We start from the raw sequence: 23627 nt of genomic DNA on the forward strand, positions 1-23627 counted from the left end.
TCCTGATACGTGCATATATATTGGTTCGCCAGTATATTCGTATCTCAGTTAGATTTGTTATTTTGTTAGTCTTGCGTCATCCTTCCAGTCCTGTTCTTGCGAGATAAGCCATCACTGCGGTCGCGATCGGCTGCTTCGTTCCAGTCTGTCCTGTTTGTGAATGCTTGCTGTCACTGAGGAGTGCCTAGATTAGCAAGCGTTCATTCTGTCAGCCTGTCCTTTTCTCTCTGGTTAAGAACGCTCAGCGATGCTTTTACGCTGAGCAACCTTTAAGTGTAGTTTGTGGTTGCTCGGAACTACGCCAGCTCTGGGCACCACATCTCCTACTGGAGTCAGTCCTCTCCTCCACCAGTGCGTTTGTACTATAACTGGGGAAATCCTTGTTCCTTGCTATACGCTTGCGTGCATGTCTCCTTCACGTCAGGGTGTGCATTGCGCACTGACCGTGGAGGATACACCACCAAGCGTTACAGGTTTGCTTGAAGTCAAGGGGAAAGGGAGTTTGGTTTTATTTGTTAGAGTCAGAAGGAGGAGTTTAGGCAGGAAGTGATTGACATAAGATTAGGCCCCAGGAAGTTGATTTTCAGTGGAATGAGGGTTTAACTCAATCCATACAAACTTAATACAGTACATAAAATAATAGAAATAATACGGCACAGGGTGTGCATGAACCTGGAAAGTTGGACAGCACCGTAGCATAGAGGTTTGCACTTTTGCCTTGCACTACTGGCTACGTGGTTTGAATCCCAGCCACGGCACTATCTGCACACAGTTTGTATGTTCTCCCTGTGTCTGCGTGGGTTTCCTCCAGGCACTCCGGTTTTCTCCCACATACCAAAAACATACAGATCAGTTAATTGGCTTCCCTCTAAATTGGCCCTAGACTACGATACATACACTACATGATACATACATACACATATGACTATGGAAGGGATTAGATTGTGAGCTCCTCTGAGGGACAGTTAAGTGACAAGACAATATACTGTATACTCTGTACAGCTCTGCGGAAGAAGTCGGCGCTATAGAAATACTAAATTATAATGATAATAAAAAGTTGCACTAATGTAACGATTCAAAATGCGGTGGCCCTTTAAATGACGGAACCAGTCACCGGAAAGTTGGCTTATTACAGCACAATGATGTTCTTAAGGTCACAGACACATTCCAATACTTCAATAGCGGTCAGGTTAAATGTTAGCAGTTCACAGTGAAAGACCATCCAATTTCAAGCCCTGACTGTCCCTAATGTTGTTCTGCACAGTGTGATTCCAGCCATTAATAATGCAAAGGGTGACAACAGCAGTGGCCAGTGATCCAAATAGAAGTGTGAATGTAAGCCCCAGGAGGGAGAGCTTCTGAAGGATTAGAATGTGTTGTGAAGAGCTGAGAATATTACCAATAGCTCAGATTTAATCATCTCCAGCCAGGGCCCTACACAACGTGGGAGCTGAATCTAGCCAGAAGCTATTTGATGCTTCAAAAGTGAATCTTCTGCCAGCTGCAACTAACAAATGTCCCTTAAAAAATTGTTTTGTGGTTCTCTACTTACGAAACGTCCTGATAACTTCGCTCGGAGTGCTGAGCAAACTCGGTCCGAAGGAATTCCCTGCTCTGACTGCAAACTGGTACTTCGTATCGGGAATCAGACCCTTCAGGACCATGGAGTCCATCTGGACCTGCTCTGTTATGGAGGCCCAGTCACTGTCAATTTCTGGCCTGGAACAGACAGAAGAAAAAACTAAATGTATTAAAGTCAGATGGCTTAAAGAGACACTGAAGTGAAAAAAAAAGTTATGATATTATGAATTGTTTGTGTATTACAGATAATTATTAGAACATTAGTAGCAAAGGAAATATTCTCATATTTTTATTTTCAGTTATATAGTGTTTTTTTATATAACATTGCATCATTCTCTAATATTTGCAGTTTACACACTACACAGCATTCTAAATGATTTTACAGAGCATGCTAGTAAGCTTTTGAACTGTTCTCTGCAGAAGAAAAAAACAATACAGAGCCAGGCACTTGAGATAACAAACCTCAGAACACAAAGCTCTCTGCGACTTTGAAAGTCGTGGTGCTCAGTGGCTCTTTTGCATAGATAACAACTGGAGTTTCTTAACTCTTCCTGTACTGGAAACAATATTAGACTCATACCTTTGCTCCTTATGTTTTCTTTCTTAGCTGTACTACACATACAAATCATTATATCATAATTTTTTCCACTTCAGTGTCTCTTTAAAGTAGCACTTTAGTGACATAGTTGAATGCAGAACATTATTCAGGATATCAGTTTTATGGTAATTTTCCTGATTTTCAGCATTAGAAACACTTCCTATATCCATATATTGCTGTTTACTGGTATGTACCCCTACTCTACCAGTGATGCTTAGCCTTAACTATGCATAATTCTGCCCCCAGAGCATTCCTTGGAGACCAGGTATCATTTGTACTGGCTTTAAAACTCTCAGTAAACAAACATTTTGCAGAGCTGCACATGACAGGACTAAAGATGTCCCCACCAGTGATACATTTCAGAATGTAAATCAGGGTAAGGAAATATTCTACAATGGACAAACATTGACTAAATAATTAGTAATATTGTAAAAAAAAAAATAAGCTATTTTATTCATTACGTTATTTTTAGTACTGTTCCTCCTACGTCCAAAAAGGCGGTCACTCATGCCGCCTGGATGTAGGAGCTACACCCAAGAGAAAACCCTCGCCGTGGCCGATTGCAGGTGGAAGTGACCATGAGGTCCATGAATCCGATTGGTGCCCCTTTAACACGCAATGATCACTGAAACAAAGAGTAACAGCCATCATTGTTAAATGTACACAGGAAGTACATCCTTCCTGTAATGATCATGCGCGTGTGCACGTGACCTGCACTGCACCACTGACTGCTCAAAGGGATCATGTGATCCTTTGACCCCTGTGGCTGCAGTGATTGGCCTAAGCCTAGGTATCATGTGATCCCTTGACCCATCAGCGTCCTCCCAATCACATAATGATAACTATTACTCCTAGTATTAGTGATCATTGATAAACAAAATAGTAAAAAAAAATGTTTAAAATAAAAAATAGTAAAAAAAAAAAAAAGTGTTCATGTCCCCTCAGGCAGCAATGATTGGTGCAAGGGATCATGGGGTCCCTGAACCAATCAGTGTTTCTGAAGGTCCGTACACAGAGCGGAAATTACGACTGTCAGGAGAGATTACCGAGCGATCACTCAGATCCCCATTGCCAGTGTGATAATTTTACCACGATCGTTTAAACGATTGTTCACGCCATCGTTGCCATGTTAGTGATGGTGGATCAGGGAACGCTGGTAGCTGATGATCCCTGATCCATCTTCGCGTGAGTACTTAGCTTTTACTTGAATGATGACTATTGCAGCTAGTAACAGTCATCATTCATAAAAACAAGTAACAATGTTAGGTAAATAGTAAGGCTTTGCTGAAAAGCATGTCCAATTTCGCACAATGCGAAATCTTACATAATGCTTTTCCAACAGCGACCCGCGTGTTTTCTGGCCAATATATGTGCGTGGAACAAAAAAAATGATTTCCCGCCGCAATGCGGGAAAGATTACCAGATTACCATAGACTTCTAGCAGGTGCATGCAGTCTATGGTGGACGATGCGCACACAACAATGCGCAAAGGATGCCAAAAATTATCGTTGGGAAAATGCAGGTGTTTTCTGCAGACACAAGTGTGGCCTCTCCCTCACTGTGCCTCTCTCAAAGCAGTTTGTTTTTACCTCAGATTTGTGTTATGAAGGTGACAGGAGCTGCTGTGAGGGCTCATGTAAATATGGGTGCTGTGCGCACTGATAAATTTGGGTGCTGCCATAGACACCCATGTAAAACGCAGCTAATATCGGCTATAACAGTAAGTTTGGGCGCCGGAGACAACAAATACAAAAAGCAGCTTATGAACAAACTTGGGAAAGTTTCAGCAAAACTACTCAAGTTAGAAACTTAAAAAACACCCACTTTTGAATAGCCCTGGTTGTTAGCTTTCAATAATGGTGACATTTGTAGCCATTTTCTGTTCAGACTCTTCTGGGGCTATGCAAACTAAGTATGATACTAATATACTTTGCGGAAAATGACCTGTACAAAGCCACATGCTCACTCCGATTAGTGTCCTACTAGATGCCCAACTAGCTATCAACTGAGAGATATTTGGAATTATTTTGAGTGTGATAAGTTGTAGAATAGTACAATAGTTTTTAGGGGGTTTTAGTGTTGAGGCCTATGTCTCGTGAATTCCTTTTAGTGACAAACTAAATCTAAAGCAATAAAATGTTTATTTTCATATTTTCTGTACCAAAATAAAAAGCTTGTAAAAAGAAACCAAAGTGACAGAACTTAAAATATAATACATAAAAATATATTTGCCATGAAGGTATATTACTGATATTTTTTATAAATAAAATATGCAATTATTGCTGGGATACAATAAGAAAACAAATCAACACAACACAGAAAAATAAACTTTTATTTCCAAATAATATATTATCTCCATACATTGCACTAGGGACATAATTTAAATGTTGGTATAACAGGACACGTAGGCAAATAAAATATGTGGGTTTTAGCTACGGTAGCATTGTTTATTTTAAAACTGTAGTGGATAGAAATAATGTTTTTTTTTCCTCATGCTTCCCATTAAAATGCATAGGGAATACAATAGAGAATAAAATAATTACTAAAAAAATATAAACATCACTAGACCACCAGACTCTACTGTAAGGCAGGAAGAGGACCACCAGAGAATACTGTGAGCGAGAGGAATAACCACCAGACAGCCAGGGAAACCTATATTGAAGAGTGGGGTCCTTTAGAGTAACAGGGAAACCTTTATAGTTTACCAGGGAAAGCTATATGGAGAATTGTGGATTATTAGACTAACAGGAAAATCTATATTAGATGGAGGACCACAAGAAGACCAGGGAATACTATAAGGAAGGAGATGGACCAGAAGAAGACCAGGGAATACTATAAGGAAGGAGATGGACCACAAGAAGACCAAGGAATACTATAAGAAAGGAGATGGACCACAAGAATACCAGGGAATACTATAAGGAAGGATAGAGCCCAATATGGTGTAGTATGTAAAACAAGGGGTTGGAAATGAAAAGTATATAATGTATATACTCACAAACGTGGGTTACCGCATAGGCAACCACTGTACAGGCAGGTGAGGAGATTAGATCTGTCCTCACTCAGGATTAAAAGTCGCTCTCTGTAGATAAGGAAAAATGGGGATCAACCCCTCCACCAGGGGTGGATATTGATAATGTAAGAGTGAACAGAGGCGCCAGCAGGATAAAAGGTTCTAAAAGGCTTAAAATCCCTCAGGAGGTGGTGGTGGACTCGCCTCCCTGAAGCAGACAAGATACCGTCAGTTTTATGACAACAGATTTATTCATATACTCCAAAACAAACAGTACAACGCGTTTCATGGGTATGTTCCCGCTTCCTCAGGCAATAAACACGCTATTCGTGACCTTGAGACTATACTGTGTACACCTATATGTTTATTGCCTGAGGAAGCGGGGACATACCCGTGAAACACGTTGCACTGTTTGTTTTGAAGTATATTAATAAACCTGTTGTCATAAAACTGATGGTATCTTGTCTGCTTCGGGGAGGTAAGTCCACCACTACCTCCTGAGGGATTTTAAGCCCTTTAGAACCTTTATCCTGCTGGCGCCTCTGATCACTCTTACACTATATGGAAGGAGATGGACCACAAGATCACCAGGGAATACTATAAGGAAGGAGATGGACCACAAGAACACTAGGGAATATTATAAGCAAGGAGATGGACCACAAGAACACCAGGGAATACTATAACCAAGGAGATGGGCCACAAGAACACCAGGGAATACTATAAGGAAGGAGATGGACCACAAGAACACCAGGGAATAAATGGACCACAAGAACATTAGGGAATACTATAAGGAAGTAGATGGACCACAAGAACATCAGGGAATACTATAAGGAAGGAGATGGACCACAAGATCACCAGGGAATACTATGAGGAAGGAGATGGACCACAAGAACACCAGGGAATAAATGGACCACAAGAACACCAGGGAATACTATAAGGAAGGAGATGGACCACAAGAACACCAGGGAATACTATAAGGAAGGAGATGGACCACAAGAAGACCAGGGAATACTATAAGGAATGAGATAGATCCCTAAAGCACCAGGAAAAACTATCAGAGGTAAAAGGCACTATTAGGTCAGGCTGCAGACTAAAAGGCATTATGTTTGGGGATCTATGGGGCTACTCTGCCTAATTATGTTTGGTGTTTTATTTGGGAGGTGGCTACTCCTATGCCTATTTATGTTTAGTAGTTTAGGGTGGGGAAATAATGATGTTTGAGGAATCCCAGCCTACTGATGTGAAATGCTACCTAAATATCTTTGAAGAATGTGCTGACTAATTATGTTTCCTGTACAGGGAAATACTGACCTATTTTATGTTTTTGGAGCTTTTTTTCCGTAGATTGGGTTTTGGGGTGTGGGGCCAGAGGGGAGTGGGAGGGGCCCAGTAGGTTTGCCCAGTATAAGGCCCAGAAATTTCTCATGGCAGCCCTGGGCATTAGGGAGGAGGGGCTAGTCATATAGTGGTTAGCATTAAGGTTAGGGTTAGGCTTTGAGAAGGGGGAGGGTTTCATTAAAAAGTGCCACTTTTCTTTCCTGGCTTCTAATAACAATAGGAACTGCCATGTCCCCCCTCCCCTTCTAACTGCCCATTATTTATCTAGGGACAGGTGTGAAGATAGCATCTGTGACTTCTCTAAAGTCTTTGAAGCACGGTGTAGAATGTTGCCTCCCCCCAATAAAAGCTTCGGCTACTGTGTGCAATAATATAATTACTTCAGTCCTTATCTGCCTGAAATGTATGTGATTGGACAGGCTGTGGAAGTAGGGTAAAAAGCCTCTGCTAAACTTTAAAATGTAAAAAGAAGAGGTAAAATTTAAGTGTTTTTTTTGTAATGAGCCACATTCTGGCAAAACACTGTTGCCCAGCTAATAGGATACAGTTACCAATTGCGTAGCTGAAACCTCAATGCTGGGTTCCAATCCCTCTGGGCCATGTCCGCACATAGACATACTTATAAATTGGAAAGACCCTGCCAAGACTGCACCCGCCAGCAGAGCTCTACTTTTTCTTAGCATAGGTGCCACTTTGCACTTTGAATCTTGATGAGTTGCCCAAATCCAGCAAGTGTAACTGCTCTCACCAGGCAGAGCTCCCTCACCGCGAGGTCAGGGTGTTCGCTATGTCAGGAGAGGAAAGGGATGGCGATACCAATTATGAACTTCCTTCCTTGCCTGTTCTAGTAAGTAGAGAAACTTTTTTTTAGTATACTTTTCCCCTTTTTTTTCTGGTGTCAGAAGCGCTGACTGTTGGAAACACTGGCACAGAACATCTATTTGCAGTCATTAAATACGGATGTGTCTCCAGAGAATTTCCCCAAAGGGAGAGAAATTTATACTTCTTGGTGTCAAAAGATCAGTACACAAGATTCATCTGAGAGGAGCGGCATGAAGGAGAGAAGATCCGACAGCAGCAAAATATTATCATCCGCTCCGGCTTAACACTACGCTGCACCATTTCTTCCTAATAGGCTTGGGGTATCTTTATTCCCTACAATCGGCAACACAACCTAATTATCACTCAGACAGTTAATAATGCAGGAGTATTTTTAAATATAGATCTTAGAAAGTCACATGTACGTTAAGCTTTATTACATTTTCCACTGACAGGATTTCAATGTTTTCCTTTTTAGGTTGTATTTAGTATATTAAATGTAATTAGCCGTTCTTTACATCTTTTCACGATTATTATCATGGTTGCTTCTGCTTTTTTTAGTATTTATTCGCCCAGTTCTCTCTGTCTGCTTTCAAATCATCCTTCACGCCTAACACAGCTCACAAATACTTCACTGTGTTCGCCTCACAGCATACAGGAGAGTCTGAGGAGGAGGCTAGAAAAAGAGGCAACAGGTAGCTAGATGTGCTGTAATATTGCTGGAATATAACTAGCAGTCAGGGAGGTATGTATACACCACTCCTGACTGACTCCTTGAGATGTAACACTTCTCTGCAGTATATAACAAAGCTCTGGCTGCTCAGTGCTGTCCATGCTGGGAAGGGGGAAACATTGATAAAGATATTCTGATAATATCTTTCTACACAGTCAGATAAGTGAAGGCAATAAACAAACATTGCTGGAAAGTAAACCCCTTATCACCATCTGAATCAGGGCCGGATTTCTGGGAAGGTCACAGAGGCCATTGCCTAGAGCGATAAAAATCTGCAGGGCGCAGGACTTGGAGAGATAAGAGGTCACATGTCAAAGTAAATCACCTCTCCTGCTTTGCTCTGGTCTGCCTGAATTCCAGAGATCCCTGCATCTCTCTTACTTGTGCAAAGTGTGTGTTATGGCAGTCAGCATCTGCTGTCACCTGTATGATGAGAGGGGACAAACAATCTGATGTGAGAAGAAAAATATATGGGCTCAAGTAGCAGAACTCTTGAGTTCCGATTAGTTTTTTTCATGCAGCTCGCATTCACGGGCAGGAATTAGCAGCTCTCCCTTCTCCCTGACTGATGTTAGTTTATTACTAGTAGGTCAGTGCTGTTAAAGACCTCAGATCTGTTAAATTTATGGCTTTTTTTCCCTAGAGAATGACAACAACATTCTTTGTGGTACAGTTTAACTCTTTCCTGGCTTTTTTTGCCAGCAAAGTACTGTGTTGACCATCAGTGAAAGCAGGATGTTTTGAAACAAAATGACAACTGTGTTACATTTATTTATATTTACAAAACAATCAACGCATCTCCTGCGGACTGTATATATAGCTGTGTGCCCTAACATCTTGTATACAGTAACAAAGTGTGAAGGCTCATTAACCAAAGGCTCACTGTTTTTCTTTTGGTTAGCCAATAAAAAGTGTTATTCTGTTACAAAACTTCCTGCTGACTGATTTTAAGATCTGTCTTAAAGAGAGTCTGAAGCGAGAATAAATCTCGCTTCAGACCTCATAGATAGCAGGGGCATGTGTGCCCCTGCTAAAACGCCGCTATCCCGCGGCTTAACGGGGGTCCCTGATCCCCCAAATCCCCTCTGTGCAGCGGGGGAGCGCTTCCGCATTGGGGCAGGGCTAACCGCCGCAGCCCTGCCCCACGCGCGTCTGTCAGACGTGTACCTCCGCCTCTCCCCCGCCCCTCTCAGTCTTCCTTCACTGGGAGAGGTGGCGATGCGCGTCTGATAGACACGCTGAGAGGCAGGGCTGCAGCAGTTAGCCCTGCCTCCAGGAAGAGCAAAATTTACGTCCAAGTTGGTCGTTGATTTTGCAGGGGGGGGGGGGGGTTGGGGGTGAAGGGAGGGACCCCCGTTTAGCCGCGGGATAGAGGCGTTTTAGCAGGGGCACACATGCCCCTGCTAACTATGAGCTCTGAAGCGAGATTTATTCTCGCTTCAGAGTCTCTTTAAGTGCTAAATTGTCACTGTGTAAAGTACACCTGAGCTTATGCTGGGTACCCACAATGCAATTTTCAGCTTTACTGTCAGATCGACTATTTCCAACATGTCCAATCTGCTTTCCAATCAATTTTCTGAATGATTTTTCATAGAAGTGAACAGCAAATTGATCGAAAAATTTAAATTAGATCAGACATGATGGAAATAATCAACCTGACAGTAAATCTGTCAGAAAATTGCATCATGTGTACCTAGCATTACTCTACATCTATGCCAGTGTGTGTAGTGTCGGATCCTGATACTTACCTGTTCTCTGGTTTGGATGGGCTTTTCTCCATTACGCTACAATGTCCCCTATTTGTGGCTCTGACGGCAGCAAGTAGCACAGAGGACAAAGAAGCAGCGCTGTCCACTGGGGCTTCTTGTAATTTTGCACTCCTGTACGGATGTGCACAGCAGCCGAGGCTGGGAGTGTTATGGGATGCGTACTTGCCAAGTGCTGCTCATACATGAGCATCATTTCTGAAGTATGCAAGCCCAGAACACTATCGGCTGCTGTGCATCCAGGCTGGAGCGCAAAATTACATGGAGTGGACAGAGCATGCACTGCTTCTTTGTTGAACGGGGCAAAGCAGCAAAACAGAGGGGGGCCCGTTCAAACTAGTCAGAGTTGGACAGAATGGGGGGGGGGGGGTGCGGTTGGTGACAGCCGGCCTAGGGCGCTGGAAAGTACAAATCCGGCCCTGATCTGAATAAGATTCTTTCAGCTAGGTGATTACTAAACTATACACTGAGGAGTTAACAGCAATACCCCTCTGCAGGAACATGGTCTAGCCCTTCACAGGCACCTTTTGTTTCTGGAGGCATGGGGATGATTTTACAGCAGAGAGGCAGAGCTGTGTGAGGAAAGAAATTGCTCCTAGTACTTGTGGTAATGTGTGCTCTAACATACAGTATATTTTTTTTAAAAGTCGGTTTAATTGATTCATGTCCTTTAAGCACTGTGAACAACATCCATCAGAATACGTCAAAGTGCAAGCCACACCCGTAATCATTCAAATGGGAAGACAAGACAGTCCGGTTTACCTCCTCTGTTACTTGCTGTATTAGAGATGGCTAATGAGATGCTAATATTTCCAGTTTGAATGTAAACTGTATGCAGATTGGAACTCATCCAATCAAATGTGCTTCCTGCCAATTTGTATTGGTTTAACTTCTTGCTGCATAGCATTTGCTTGCAAGCAGGAAGTATTAGAATCTCACTGCCTGCAGAGTAGGAGTTTCTCTTCCTCTGCACATAGACATCACCTGACCTGCCCACTCCCTTTCCCAGTGGAGAAGGAGGAGTGGGTGGGGCCAGCTTTACATTCACAGGAAAAGAGTAGAGCAAAGGGAAGGGGTAGGTGGAACAAGCTCTACATCCACAAAATCAAAGGTTGAGCTCAGGGAAAGGGTTGGGTCAGCTCTAGATTCACAAGAAAAGTGTAGAGCCTAGGGATGTTGTGGGTGGGACCAGCTCTTTGTTTACAGGGGAAAAAAAGTAAAGCACAGAGAAGAGGTGGGCAGGGCCAGCTCTACATTCACTGGAATAGAGTAGAGCACATGAAAGGAGTGGGCGGGCAATGAAAGGAGTGGGTGGGGCAAGTGCTACATTCACAGGAAAAAAGTAAAACACACAAAAGGAGTTGGTGGGGAAAGCTCTACATTCACAGGACAAGGGTAGAGCTCAAGGAAGGGGTGGGCGGGATCAGCTCTACATTCGCAGGAAAAGAGTGGAGCACCAGGGAAGGGGTGGGTGAGGCCAACTCTACATTTACAAGAAAAAGAGTAGATACCACACAAAAGGAGTGGGTGGGGCCAGCTCTACGTTCACACGAGAAGAGTGGTGCACAGAGAAGTGGTGGCTGGGCCTGCTCTGTGTCTACAGGAAAGGACTAGCTGGTGCTCCCTCCCACCTCTTCCCTGACTACCTCATGAGGGTGAGGATGGGAGGAGTTTGGACACACTACTGTTCAGCCTACCAGAATCTGACATACAGTGGCTTGCAAAAGTATTCGGCCCCCTTGAAGTTTTCCACTTTTTGTCACAATACTGCCACAAACATGCATCAATTTTAGTGGAATTCCACATGAAAGACCAATACAAAGTGGTGTACACGTGAGAAGTGGAACGAAAATCATACACAATTCCAAACATTTTTTTACAAATCAATAACTGCAAAGTGGGGTGTGCGTAATTATTCAGCCCCCTTTGGTCTGAGTGCAGTCAGTTGCCCATAGACATTGCCGGATGAGTGCTAATGACTAAATAGAGTGTGCCTGTGTGTAATCTAATGTCAGTACAAATACAGCTGCTCTGTGACGGCCTCAGAAGTTGTCTAAGAGAATATTGGGAGCATCAACACCATGAAGTCCAAAGAACACACCAGACAGGTCAGGGATAAAGTTATTGAGAAATGTAAAGCAGGCTTAGGCTACAAAAAGATTTCCAAAGCCTTGAACGGCCCATGGAGCACTGTTCAAGCGATCATTCAGAAATGGAAGGAGTATGGCACAACTGTAAACCTACCAAGACAAGGCCGTCCACCTAAACTCACAGGCAGAACAAGGAGAGCGCTGATCAAAAATGCAGTCAAGAGGCCCATGGTGACTCTGGACGAGCTGCAGAGATATACAGCTCAGGTGGGGAAATCTGTCCATAGGACAACTATAATGCTGGGTACACACTATGAGATTTTCTGGTCGATTTACTGTCAGATCGATTATTTCCAACATGTTCGATTTGCTTTCCGATCGTTTTCCGAGCATTTTCCGATCGATTTCCTATTGAAGTGCACAGAAATCGATCGGAAAATGCTCGGAAATCGATCGAAAAGCAAATCGGACATGTTGGAAATAATCGATCTGACAGTAAATCGACCAGAAAATCTCATAGTGTGTACCCAGCATTAGTCGTGCACAGCACAAAGTTGGCCTTTATGGAAGAGTGGCAAGAAGAAAGCCATTGTCAACAGAAAAGCATAAGAAGTCCCATTTGCAGTTTGCCACAAGCCATGTGAAGGGCACAGCAAATGTGGAAGAAGGTGCTCTGGTCAGATGAGACCAAAATAAAACTTTTTGGCCAAAATGCAAAACGCTATGTGTGGCAGAAAACTAACACTGCACATCGCTCAGAACACACCATCTCCACTGTAAAATATGGTGGTGGCAGCATCATGCTCTGGGGGTGCTTCTCTTTAGTAGGGACAGGGAAGCTGGTCAGAGTTGATGTGAAGATGGATGGAGCCAAATACGGGCAATCTTGGAAGAAAACCTCTTGGAGTCTGCAAAAGACTTGAGACTGGGGTGGAGGTTCACCTTCCAGCAGGACAATGACCCTAAACATAAAGCCAGGGTAACAATGGAATGGTTTAAAACAAAACATATCCATGTGTAAGAATGGCCCAGTCAAAGTCCAGATCTAAATCCAATCGAGAATCTGTGGCAAGATCTGAAAACTGCTGTTCACAAACGCTTTCCATCTATTCTGACTGAGCTGGAGCATTTTTGCAAAGAAGAATGGGCAAGGATTTCAGTCTCTAGATGTGCAAAGCTGGTAGAGACATACCCTAAAAGACTGGCAGTTGTAATTGCAGCAAAAGGTGGTTCTACAAAATATTGGGGGGGGGGGGCTGAATAATTATGCACACCCCACTTCGCTGTTACATAGTTACATAGTTATTTTGGTTGAAAAAAGACATACGTCCATCGAGTTCAACCAGTACAAAGTACTACTCCAGCCCGTCCCCCACATACCCCTGTTGATCCAGAGGAAGGCGAAAAACCCCCCACAAGGCATGGTCCAATTAGCCCCAAAAGGGAAAAATTCCTTCCCGACTCCAGATGGCAATCAGATAAAATCTCTGAATCAACATCATTAGGCATAACCTAGTAATTGTAGCCATGGATGTCTTTCAACGCAAGGAAAGCATCTAAGCCCCCTTTAAATGCAGGTATAGAGTTTGCCATAACGACTTCCTGTGGCAATGCATTCCACATCTTAATCACTCTTACTGTAAAGAACCCTTTCCTAAATAAATGGCTAAAACGTTTTTCCTCCATGCGCAGCTCATGTCCTCTAGTCCTTTGAGAAGGCCTAGGGACAAAAAGCTCATCCGCCAAGCTATTATATTGCCCTCTGATGTATTTATACATGTTAATTAGATCTCCTCTAAGGCGTCTTTTCTCTAGACTAAATAAACCCAGTTTATCTAACCTTTCTTGTTATTGATTTGTAAAAAATGTTTGGAATCATGTATGACTTTCGTTCCACTTCTCACGTGTACACCACTTTGTATTGGTCTTTCACGTGGAATTCCAATAAAATTGATTTATGTTTGTGGCAGTAATGTGACAAAATGTGGAAAACTTCAAGGGGGCCGGATACTTTTGCAAGCCACTGTAGTACAGGAAGTAAGCATTGCAAACCCAGTACCCCGGTAGTAAAAAAAAGTATAATTCTGGAGGTCAACAGATCACTGGCACATGTGACCAGACTGATTGAATCTGTCAGAAATATTGACCTGCGTGTGACCACTCTCCCTAAACACTCAGCATCAAAAGAGCCTTTCATTCTAGATAGGTACAGCAATATGCAACACATTTCACAGAAAGTCCAATAGCACAAATGAGGCATGTAATATGGAATATCCACACCATAAGGACAATGATCAGCCCATATAATTACATATTGGATTTTAATTCCTGCCCCTTGCACAGATAGCGGGAGGCCATGTCATTACCCTTCTGTGTCAGGTCAGGGTCACAGCAAAACAAATATTGCATGCTAACATCGCAGAAACTCATAAATGTTACAGGAAGGGATGAAAATGTTTATGTGATTTACATTAGAAATTCCATTTTGTTGCATGCTATCTCAGGAAGCCAGCGATTGCAATCTACTTCATATTATAGGATGTCTTTCCTGTTTACAGAGTAGCCCAGATGTATGGCTCTCCCACATGCAACGATTTCAAGAATTGTTATCAATGATCTTTTTCAGAAGGAGTGAATTGTTTGGGGAGTAACCACTACAAATACTAAAACGCAATGGCAGGCACAGATTTTTACAATTCCTACCGTAGCATGCAGTTCCTTGCGTTTTGCCTCTTTGTGGCCCAGTGCACACCAAAAACCTCTAGATCTGCAAAACGCTAGAGGTTCTTGAAGCAGATTTCAGAGCGATTCTAGGCCTGTTCAGAGAGGTTTTCTAAACATGCCTAGTGTTTTTTGGAGCGTTTTTGTGTAGCAGATTTCATATATTGTTACAGTAAAAACTGTTATTGAACAGCTTCTGTAACAAAAACGACTGGAAATCAGCTCTGATCTAGCGTTTTTCAGAGCGGTTTTCCACTTTCCTATACTTTAACATTGAGGTAGAAACACCTCAGAAATCTAAAAAATGCTGCAGCCCCTGAGTTTGCGTTTGTGGAAAAAACGAGCCGCTCTGGTGTGCACCATCCCATTCACTTTCATTAGCCAAGCGGTTTTCCCCCTGCAGGCGTTTTAAAAAACGCTCCAGCACCGCTCTGGTGTGCATCAGTCCAGAGTCTGCAATACCGGTTTGCAACATTCACTGGATTAGCTAAGGACATTCATAACATGTGTGCCATTTACCTGATGTAGCAGGAGAGGGGAAGAAGAAAGATGGAGATTGGAAATGTTGGCTTCTGCCATGTACCTTAATTCATTCTGCAACGGTTAAATAGTGAACCCGAGGTGACAGGGATACGGAGGCTGCCATATTTATTTACTTTTAAAGAGACACTGAAGCGGAAAAAAAATTATGATATAATGATTTGTATGTGTAGTACAGCTAAGAAATAAAACATTAGGCACAGAGACATGAGTCTAATATTGTTTCCAGTACAGGAAGAGTTAAGAAACTCCAGTTGGTATCTATGCAAAAGAGCCACTGCGCTCCACGACTTTCAAGGTCGCAGAGAGCTCTGTCTTCTGAAGCTTATTATCTCAACTGTCAGTCACTGTATTTTCTTTTTCTCTCCAGAGGAAAGTTCAATAGTTCACTGGCCTGCTCTGTAAAATCATTCAGAATGCTGAGTAGTGTGTAAACTGCAAATATTAGAGAATGATGCAATGTTATAAAAAACACTATATAGCTGAAAATAAAAATATGATAATATTTTCTTTGCTACTAATGTTCTAGTAATTCTCCGTACTACACAGCCAATTAATTATATCATTTTTTTTTCGCTTCAGTGTCTCTTTAAGCAATACCAGTTTCCTGGCTGTCCTGCTGATTCTCTACCTCTAATACTCTTTAGCCATAGACCCCGAACAAGCATATGCAGATCCCAAATTTCTGACAGCATTCTCAGAACTGACAGGGTTATCCTCATGCTTGTTTCAGGTGTGTAATTCAGACACTACTGCTGCCAAATAAATCAGCAGGGCTGGTAGGCAACTAGCATATTTTGAAAGGAAATAAAGATGGCAGCCTCCATATCACTCTCACCTTGGGTTCACTTTAAAGACTGAGGAGTGTAAAAACTTCGGGCAAAACAGATCAATTTTTTACTCATCGCTATTCACTGAGGAAGAAACTCTAATCCTATTTCTAGCAGAAAAGTAAACAGAGACTCTCAGTAGCACCCCTGTGCAGAGTGCTATACCGCTGACGCAGCACAAAGCCGCCATTCCGTCACCCGCCCCGCTGCCGATGTGACGTTCATCTTCCGGCCCTCTTGATTCTGTTTACCAGCCACTTTGCCACTCTCCATCATTCAAACGCTGTCAATCATTTTCACAAAAAAGAGTAAAATTGAAGCAGATTCCATCAAAATGTTAATGACCACAGATACCGTGTGTGACAGCGTTAAAATCTGTTCCTGCTACAAAGTACTCACAATGGCCTCATTTCACTAAGCTTTATCAAACACTTTATCGAACGTTTGATAATTTACCTCCTGGGTAAAATCTAATTTTAAATTCACTAAGGTGTTATAGATTTATTGAACGTTTTATCGATAAAATATTTAAGTATATAACACCTTAGTGAATTCAAAATTACATTTTACTCATGAAGTAAACGTTCGATAAAAAAAACAAAAACGTTCAATAAAGTGCTTGATAAAGCTTAGAGAATTGAGGCCCATGTGTTTTATGTTTCTGGCATAATGAAAATCTGTGGAGGTTTTGGTGACAAAGCATTTAATGCTGTCATCTCAGCTGGCCAGGCTACCAGCATGAATGAGTCACACCCCCTCCCATCCATTCCACCCCTTACACGCCCCTTTTGTGGTGGTCCTGCCCCTCCCATCCATTCCACCCCTTACACGCCTTTTTTATGGTGGTCCTGTCCCTCCCATACATTCCACCCCTTACAAGTCTCTTCAGTGGTAATCCTTTCCCTCCCATCCATCCCACCACTGACAGGCCCCCTTTTGTGGTGGTCCTGACCCTCCCATCCATCCCACCCCTTACACGCCTCTTCAGTGGTCGTCCTGCCCCTCCCACCCATCCCACCAATGACACGCCCCCTTCTGTGGTGGTCATGCCCCTTTCATCAATCACACTTCTGACACGCCCCCTGGTGATGTCATTTCTTGGCCTTTGCACCAATAATTTACGATAATTCAGGTTGGAGTGAGCTTGAGATTTCTCCCAGTGCATCACTGCTGAATATATGCAAATTAATTTAATTTGCATATATTCGGCAGTGATGCACTGGGAGACATCTCAAGCTCACTCCAACCTGAATTATCGCAAATTCTTTCTGTTCTAAGAAAGCAAACTTTTGTTTTTCTTAGCATTTTAGTAAGGGGGCTTTTAGGACCATTGTAGCCACTTACACACTCCAATGAGGTCTGGTTAAGGGTAACAATGGTTAATTTGCATATATTCAGCAGTGATGCACTGGGAGACATCTCAAGATCACTCCAACCTGAATTATCGCAAAATCTTTCTGTTTTAAGAAAGCAAACTTTTGTTTTTCGTAACATCTTAGTAAGGGGGCTTTTAGGACCATTGTAGTCCATTACACACTCCAATGAGTTCTGGGTCACCATGAGCTTGCTGGTTAGTCTGCACCAATAATGGGACAGATGTGGAAGGAGAAGAGAGTAGTTGAGCCCATAGTGGGATTCTCATCTATTACATTTAAAAATAAACTGGCACACCAATAGCCTAGAGGAAAATAGGGAGAGATTCAGATTTAGAAGTTAATGGTGTGGAATTTAATAATCTTTCAGGCTGGTACACTAGATGCACATGCAGATCAACGGGTCGACTGATAATTTCTGGCATGTCTGCTCTTCTCTTAACTGAGCACGGGATCGATTTTGGGCAGTACTGATCTGAAAATTGATCCCTTTCTCAATAGGGAGCAGGTCAGACATGCTGGATTTTATTGATTGACCAATTGTTCTGACGGGAAAAATTCCATCGTATGTGCCAACCTTTAAAGTGGAGTTACAGTCTGGCATAATATACAGTGAAAACTTGTTTTCCAAATCACTATAGCCCATACAGTTATCCGTATTGCTTTTGTCCCCAACTAATGTCATCTGTGTAAAAATCACAAGTCCTCCCAACTCAAAATACACACAGCTCACAGTGGAATTCACTTAGAAGCTTGCTCATCCTCTGGGCTTCCTCCTCTGCATCCTGCGAAGGAAAACAGCCCACCCACTTTTCTGTCTGTCTAATGAGAGATCTGGCAAACCTCCTGAACACACTCATATTCTGCATCAGGGCCCTGAGGTCTGTAGCTACGCCACTTTATTTCAAAGGGGTTGCACTTCACTTCAGTTTTAATTTATTAAGTTTGCCCCATAAGCATTTACAAGCATGGGTACCGCAGAATAAATATTTCTAGGTTTGAATGAGGAGAAAATGGTCACCAGTCTACAGTGGCTCCGGAACGTCTCATGAGCTCAGAGACATCATTTGCCATTCCAGAGAGATTTACAACAGGAAATAATAATGGAATGCCTGTGGTACCTTTACTGCCATGACTTTTATTAAAAATAATGAGGCACAAAGAATAAAGATTTTATGAGAAAATGCATATGCTATATAAAGCAGTAAGTAGGTGGAGATGGTACAATGACAATGTTAAGCACAGGCGTCTTATTGCATCAGTTCCTATAATCTGCATCATGTCCTTTATTCAATATCAGAAAAATAATTCTCCTTTTTGTGAAATTACAGAGAATTCTTTAAAATTCTGCAAACTTGAAAAGAATTTTAAAAAGTCCCCTCAGTGGCACAGAGTAGACTGAGACCATTTATCTTTAGGGGCAACACAGCCATGTGGCCCTTTAGGAGAATTGGGGAGATTATTTCAGGGAGGAGCACATCCCAGAGTCAAGCCAGAGGCAGCCAATGAAGTATGTACTAGTGCCCCTAGTACTGTTTTGCACCCCGTGATGTATCCCTATCGCTTACACAAGCTTTACAGGCCTTACTAATTATTGTCAGACCCAACACTGTCGCTACTGACGACATCCGAGACCAGCTGCAACTGCACTGATTAAAAACTGGCACTAGCAGTGACTGCACTGACAGGAACTGGGACCAGTAGTGACTGTACTGACAGACACTGGGACCAGCAGTGACTGCACTGACAGGAACTGGGGCCAGAAATGACTGCACTGACAGGAACTGGGACCAGCAGTGATTGCACTGACAGACACTGGGACCAGCAGTGACTGCACTGACAGGAACTGGGGCCAGAAGTGACTGCACTGACAGGAACTGGGACCAGTAGTGACTGCACTGACAGACACTGGGACCAGCAGTGACTGCACTGACAGGAACTGGGGCCAGAAGTGACTGCACTGACAGGAACTGGGACCAGTAGTGATTGCACTGACAGACACTGGGACCAGCAGTGACTGCACTGACAGGAACTGGGGCCAGAAGTGACTGCACTGACAGGAACTGGGACCAGCAGTGATTGCACTGACAGGAACTGGGACCAGAAGTGACTGCACTGACAGGAACTGGGACCAGCAGTGATTGCACTGACAGGAACCCTGGACCACAAGTGACTGCACTGACAGGAACTGGGACCAGCAGTAGTTTCACTGATAGAATCTGGGACCAGCAGTGACTGTACTGACAGGAACTGACACCACCTGTGATTGCACTAATACACACTGTGACCGGTTGTGTCTGTATAGACAGAAAGAGTGGCCACATGGGACTACCTGTGACAGCATTGGCAGAATATGACACCTCCTGAGACTGCAGTAATCTGTCATCATCATCATCATCTTGTCATCCATATCATTTGACCAATTAATAAATGTAATAAGTTCATTTTAAAGGGGGAAAGGGTATGTGGGTTAGACTCGAGGGCTTATTCCCTAGTAGCATCACAGAAGGGTCAATTGGAATCTTGAGGGATGTAACAATGTATATCATGTGCGCATTCCCAGCAAACATGGCACACAGTGCCCACCAATATCTTTTGCTTATAAATACTATTCCTATCACAAGTCCGGTAAAATTACAAGGAATGCAAAATTGCTACCAGTACGCGTACATTTAAAAGTGGCGCAAGGAAAAATGGGCGTGAAGAACGGTATCAAAATATTGGTGATTTTACCAATACTCTTTTATCACCTATAATAGAATATTGGTCATTTTATTATTGCTCACTGTATCCTAACTCTCCCTAACCCTCACCTGAACCCTCTACTATCTATGCCAAACTGTACCGGCACCAGCTAATATATTGGGTGACTCCTGTGCTCACATTTACCGTTAAGTTAATATCAACGGCATTTTACATGGGTGCCTATGGTGACGCCCAAATTTACTTGGTGCATTTAGCACCTAAACTTACGTGACCCACCCGTACTGACCTTATATATGACACAGTGTAGTACTGAATGGGCGAGCTGCCCTCAGTGGCACCAGGCTTCCAGGAGATGGCGACCTCCACATCCGACACGACCACCACTTGGGGCTGGGATGGAGAATCAGGCACTTGGCACTTATCTGAGGAAAACAGAGCAGAACAGACTGTAAAGACGAGCAGGGAGCAGACAAACGTATTCCGAAATGTACAAATTGTGTGAGAAAGAGAATAACCATTAACCCAGCCTCGTGTAATCTCCAGAGACAAATCACTGATTCGATTTGTAACTGATTACCTCATTGATTTATTACATTCATCTTCATCAGTCTCAGCTCGTTTGTGAAGTATTACTGTCACACAAGCACAAAAATCAATGGCAAAGCAGCAACTACATAAGCCAAATGTATAAGCTGCTGATTACTGAGATTTCACCGTGGCCATAGAAAAAAGCCCCCCCATGACACAATTATGTGGTTATCATTTACTACAGTATCTGCTCATATGACAGGAAATGCTCAATACAAGACAAGGTAGTAACTATGGAAGTAGCACACATGGCAGAAAATGTAAACAATATGGAGTCCTGCAACACAGGAAGTCCATGGTCCCTGATGCAAAAAAACGATGCTCATTGGCCAGCGTACACACATTCAATTCTGCTTGGCCAATTTTACCACTTCTGTGTAGTATGAGAGTCAATTGAATATTATGAAGATTGTGTAGGTAAACTCTTATAATCCATGGATGTGGTTAAGTTGACTAATCAATCAAAATTGGATGTGTGTACAGGTAGTCCCCGGTTTACAGACGCCCGACTTACGAACGACCCGCCAATACAAATGGCCCGATCCCGTTGTGATGATGTCATTTCCGTGGGGGAAGTTTAAAGAAGCGGTTTCAAACGTCTCAACTTAAGAACGGATTCAAGTTAAGAACAAATCTACAGTCCCTATCTCGTTCGTTAACCGGTGACTACCTGTACTTACCCTGAAAGTTCTCACTTGAGATGTTTTCTCACCTTATCCATAAATTCCCTTATCAGCTCCAAGCAAGCAAATACTAAAAAGAAATTGTCCCAAAGTGAAAGCTCAACTAAGGCCAAAATAGAATACGAAGTAATTAGAAAGTAAGATTTCCTTTGAATACACCGAGAAGAAAAGTTTATTGTATTGTATCAGGACCTGGACTGTTTCTAAAGCCTGGGACCCACCTGCAGCGTTTTTGCAAGGAACGGTTGGAAATTCTGATTTCCAATCCTGCGAAAATTCCGATTTTGGCCAATGCCGAATACCGATTCTGCAGATTTCTGATTTTTAAGGAGTCTTTTTTTTGGTAATTTATCGCATTGTCTGATTGGCCAAATACTTTTAAGTTGACTCATTCACTGATTGATCCAATGCTTCCAAGTTTTGTGATTGGGGTAAAATTAATGAGTTGCAGTAATGCGGTATTTCAAAATTGCGGCAAGATCATTCGTGACGATTCTGCCGTGATTCTCATAGAAGTGAATGAGAGAGCTTTTTTCAAAGCACAAACACTGGCCAAAACGCAGGCAAAAATGCTGCAAATGGATCCCAGCTCTAACTTTTTATATGTTTTTCTGATTACCTTAATTTTGCTATCATTTTTATCATCTATTTTTGACATTTTTCCTCATTAGATGCTAAAAAAACATAATATTTCAGGAAAAATTCCATAGAGGGTCATGAGACCTGTGCAGGTTGCCCGCAGCACACGGCAAATAAACTTGGACAAAAAAGAAAAGAATACACGAATACATCACTTTTTTATGACTGGTATAAAATATATGAGCCGGATTTTCATTATTGGAAAATCTAGATCATTTTTAAAACGTGCAGGCGGATGACACAGGAAGACGATACATTAATGTCCTCCTCCAACACCAAGTAATTTAAAATTTGGTTGTAAATGTTACTTTTAAAGTGTAGTGTAGCAGCATTAGTGCGGACCAGCCCATCACTGTAGGGTTCGATCAGAAGAAACAAGAACACTGGTATAAGCACAGCATGATACTTGGGGCTCAGTTACACAGTCATTTCCATGGCCTTTTTTAACCTGGAGTGAACAGCCAGGAAACACAGATCAGGACAACTGGGTGCCGCGGTCGGCAAGTTTCTAATAGGCACCTGTGTTAATTTTCGGTAATCGAGCACCCAGGCGGTCATTGGGCGCCAGATGCTGCTAGTAACTGATCATTTGGGAGACCGATTATTGCTTAGTGTTAGGCTCTTACTTGGGGGGGGGGGTTAAGGTTAGACAACTACGAGGGTTCGAGGGGTTAGGCATTAGGTGTGGTGGTCTTCTTTTTAGACACTTACTGCAGAGTTTAGGGATAGGCATGAGGTACCTACTCTGGGTGTTAGGAGTAGGCATTAGGTGGGGGGTTAGGTCAAGGTAGGTCATCACAGTGGGTGCACTTCCCCACGCTGACCTGGGCGCCCCCATAGACACAGTGTTATGTCTATGGCCACGCAGCAGTGTAATTCGGGTGCAGAAAATAGCCAGACCACAAATTACTTCTCCCTCATAGTTGCTACAGCTAAAGGGGGAATAGTAATTAACACCACCCTGTATTTCAGCAGCGTCACCCTGCACCTAAGTGACAAAGCGGAGCGATGCCATATACACGGATAGGTACCTACAAGGGGTGTTAGGGTTAGGATTAGGGTTAGGAATCAGGTGAGGGGTTAGGGTTAGGTACGTGGAGCGGAGGGTTAAGGTTAGAATAGGTGCCGGGTAGTATGTGGTAAAATATCGGTCAATATTTACCACCCGGCACCCAACTGATGCAGCAGCGCCACAATATGTACCCCAGAAACCACCAATAGCAAATTATAGTAATAGGTGGTAGCTGGCAGCATTTGGTTGGCATTGTGCTGATGGAACAGCAGAAAGACAACTCTACATGTGCTAGGTAATCTCGGGGAATATATCAAATACATTCCCCTAATGATTACCTAATTTTTTCTTTAGCCCGCACAGTGCCACAGTGCTCTTATTGTAATTTTGTATGCACTGTTATAGCCGTAATTAACATTACGGTCTATGCCGGCAACCAAATCAGGTGCAGCACAGTGCCGAAGGGGTGCTGAAACGACCTGACTTGTCCCAAACGCCTTCTAGGCACACAGACTCTCATAGTTCTAATACTTCCAAACCTCCTGCTGGGCACAGAAAGCTGATCAGCAAAGACCCTTGCATGTTTATTCACCCTCCTTT

General features: G+C 42.8%; 1 protein-coding gene across 2 annotated transcripts in view; it reads right to left on the reverse strand.

Moving 5' to 3' along the window:
• The window catches only part of LOC137528865 (pikachurin-like), a 328823-nt gene that overhangs the window by 131202 nt on the left and 173994 nt on the right, over nt 1-23627 (reverse strand). For both annotated transcript variants that reach the window (XM_068250585.1, XM_068250579.1), the window contains exons 6-7: nt 20392-20527; nt 1553-1719 (exon numbers count right to left, since the gene is read on the reverse strand). In XM_068250585.1, the coding sequence (XP_068106686.1) occupies nt 1553-1719; nt 20392-20527 (303 nt within the window). The remainder of the gene's footprint in view (nt 1-1552; nt 1720-20391; nt 20528-23627) is intronic.

This window comes from Hyperolius riggenbachi, chromosome 1 (genome assembly GCF_040937935.1).
Source record: "Hyperolius riggenbachi isolate aHypRig1 chromosome 1, aHypRig1.pri, whole genome shotgun sequence".
Taxonomy (NCBI): domain Eukaryota; kingdom Metazoa; phylum Chordata; class Amphibia; order Anura; family Hyperoliidae; genus Hyperolius; species Hyperolius riggenbachi.